The sequence below is a fragment of the Culex quinquefasciatus genome, chromosome 2, assembly GCF_015732765.1.
Source record: "Culex quinquefasciatus strain JHB chromosome 2, VPISU_Cqui_1.0_pri_paternal, whole genome shotgun sequence".
NCBI classification, from domain to species: Eukaryota; Metazoa; Arthropoda; class Insecta; order Diptera; family Culicidae; genus Culex; species Culex quinquefasciatus.
The window spans coordinates 90,508,704-90,510,468 of record NC_051862.1 but is presented as its reverse complement, the minus strand read 5'-3'; the positions used below and the strand labels follow the sequence as shown (position 1 = coordinate 90,510,468).

The 1,765-nt window shown below is 45.4% G+C and overlaps 1 protein-coding gene across 1 annotated transcript; it reads left to right on the top strand.

Annotated features, from left to right (window-relative positions):
• Nucleotides 1–345: 345 nt before the first annotated feature.
• LOC6050542 (caspase-6) lies at nt 346–1,344 on the top strand. Its single transcript, XM_038250488.1, has 3 exons — nt 346–592; nt 651–1,049; nt 1,106–1,344. The coding sequence occupies exons 1-3, from the start codon at nt 346–348 to the stop codon at nt 1,342–1,344; spliced, it is 885 nt and encodes a 294-aa protein (XP_038106416.1).
• The last annotated feature ends 421 nt before the right edge of the window (nt 1,345–1,765 follow it).

Sequence of the window (1,765 nt, the reverse complement as noted above, 5' to 3'; positions counted from 1 at the left end):
TCTCAAATAGCCAAACTCATCACCTTTCTTTTGCATCTAAGACAGCTAAAATCGGATGAAATGGCGCGGAGATATGATTTTTCGAAAAAAGTGATTTTTGCGAAAAATGACGAAAATTGCCATTTTTTGGGAACCCCCAGAAAAAATTTGAGCCCGATTGGAGAATTTTTTTTTCGGTTTAGGCTCTTTTCAAATGGAATTGCTGTATATTGGTTCAGTCATTGTTATCTACCTGTTGGTAAACAAACCTTGGTTGTGATAAGTACCATTTCGACAAGCAGCTCACCGCAGAATGCACGTTTCGTCAATTCAGTTGTAAGTTTGCTTGAATTATACGGAACCGTAATGTTCTCCACGATCCGTACTTCGGTGGATCCGTCCTCAAAGCGGTACTCGATGGAGTCTCGCTTGCGAGGTAAAGTGCTCATCTTTAATCATCGTGAATTTACCAACGGTTACAGTCCCCGAGTGGGGACGGAAAAGGACGTCGAACGACTGTTGCAGACGCTTCCCTTGCTGGGGTACGCACGGGAACACATCAAAGTTTTCGAAAACCAAGACGCTTCGGGAATTGAGGCAATTGCTGGAAAATGTGAGCACTTTTGGAAGAAATTTGATGAAATTTTATACATCTTGTATTTTTTTCGAAGTGAAGACTGATGCAGAGTTGACCCAGTGTGACAGTTTGATGGTATTTTTCCTCACTCACGGAGAGCAAAATGACCGGTTGGTGGCTCGTGATGAAACCTTCCACTTGTACGAGTTCATAGAACACTTTACACCAGCAGCCCTACCGGCAATGGCCGGCAAGCCTAAGCTGTTTGTGGTGCAAGCCTGCCGGGGAGGAAGGTTGGATCGCGGAGTTCAGCTGCAATCGCTGGTTTCCGGGCTGGCTTCAACGCTGGTGACCCGCTTCAGGTTCGACACGGGATCTTTTGTAGGCGCCAACCTCGTCGGAGGTCGGCGGTATACGTGCCCTGTGCAGGATAACCGAATCTTTAGTTATCCGGAGTTTGCCGATTTTCTTATAGCGATGAGTTCACATCATGGTTTGTTTTTCTTTAAAGACGTCTTGAGTTCTACTCAACATCTGGTATTTTTTAAGGCCATGTTTCCTTCCGGAATGCGCAAGGAAGTTGGTACATCCAGGAGCTTTGCAACGTCATCGAGAGCTTCGATCCAGACGATGAGTCCATACTGGATATCTTGACGGCCACCAACAGTGCCGTATCGAGGCGGGTTAGCAACGTCGATGGCCGACGGAACAACAAGAAGCAGATCTCCAGTTTCTACTCAACGCTTACGAAAAAGTTGTACTTTATGCCCAGACCACTGCAGAGCTAATTATTAGGATTGTGGTTCTTATTTCTGAATAAATTAACACGTTAAATGTAACATTATTGTTATTTTATTGTTTTGGTAAGAATAAATCAAAATTAATCAGAACCAGAACCAGAACCAGAACCAGAACCAGAACCAGAACCAGAACCAGAACCAGAACCAGAACCAGAACCAGAACCAGAACCAGAACCAGAACCAGAACCAGAACCAGAACCAGAACCAGAACCAGAACCAGAACCAGAACCAGAACCAGAACCAGAACCAGAACCAGAACCAGAACCAGAACCAGAACCAGAACCAGAACCAGAACCAGAACCAGAACCAGAACCAGAACCAGAACCAGAACCAGAACCAGAACCAGAACCAGAACCAGAACCAGAACCAGAACCAGAACCAGAACCAGAACCAGAACCAGAACCAGAAC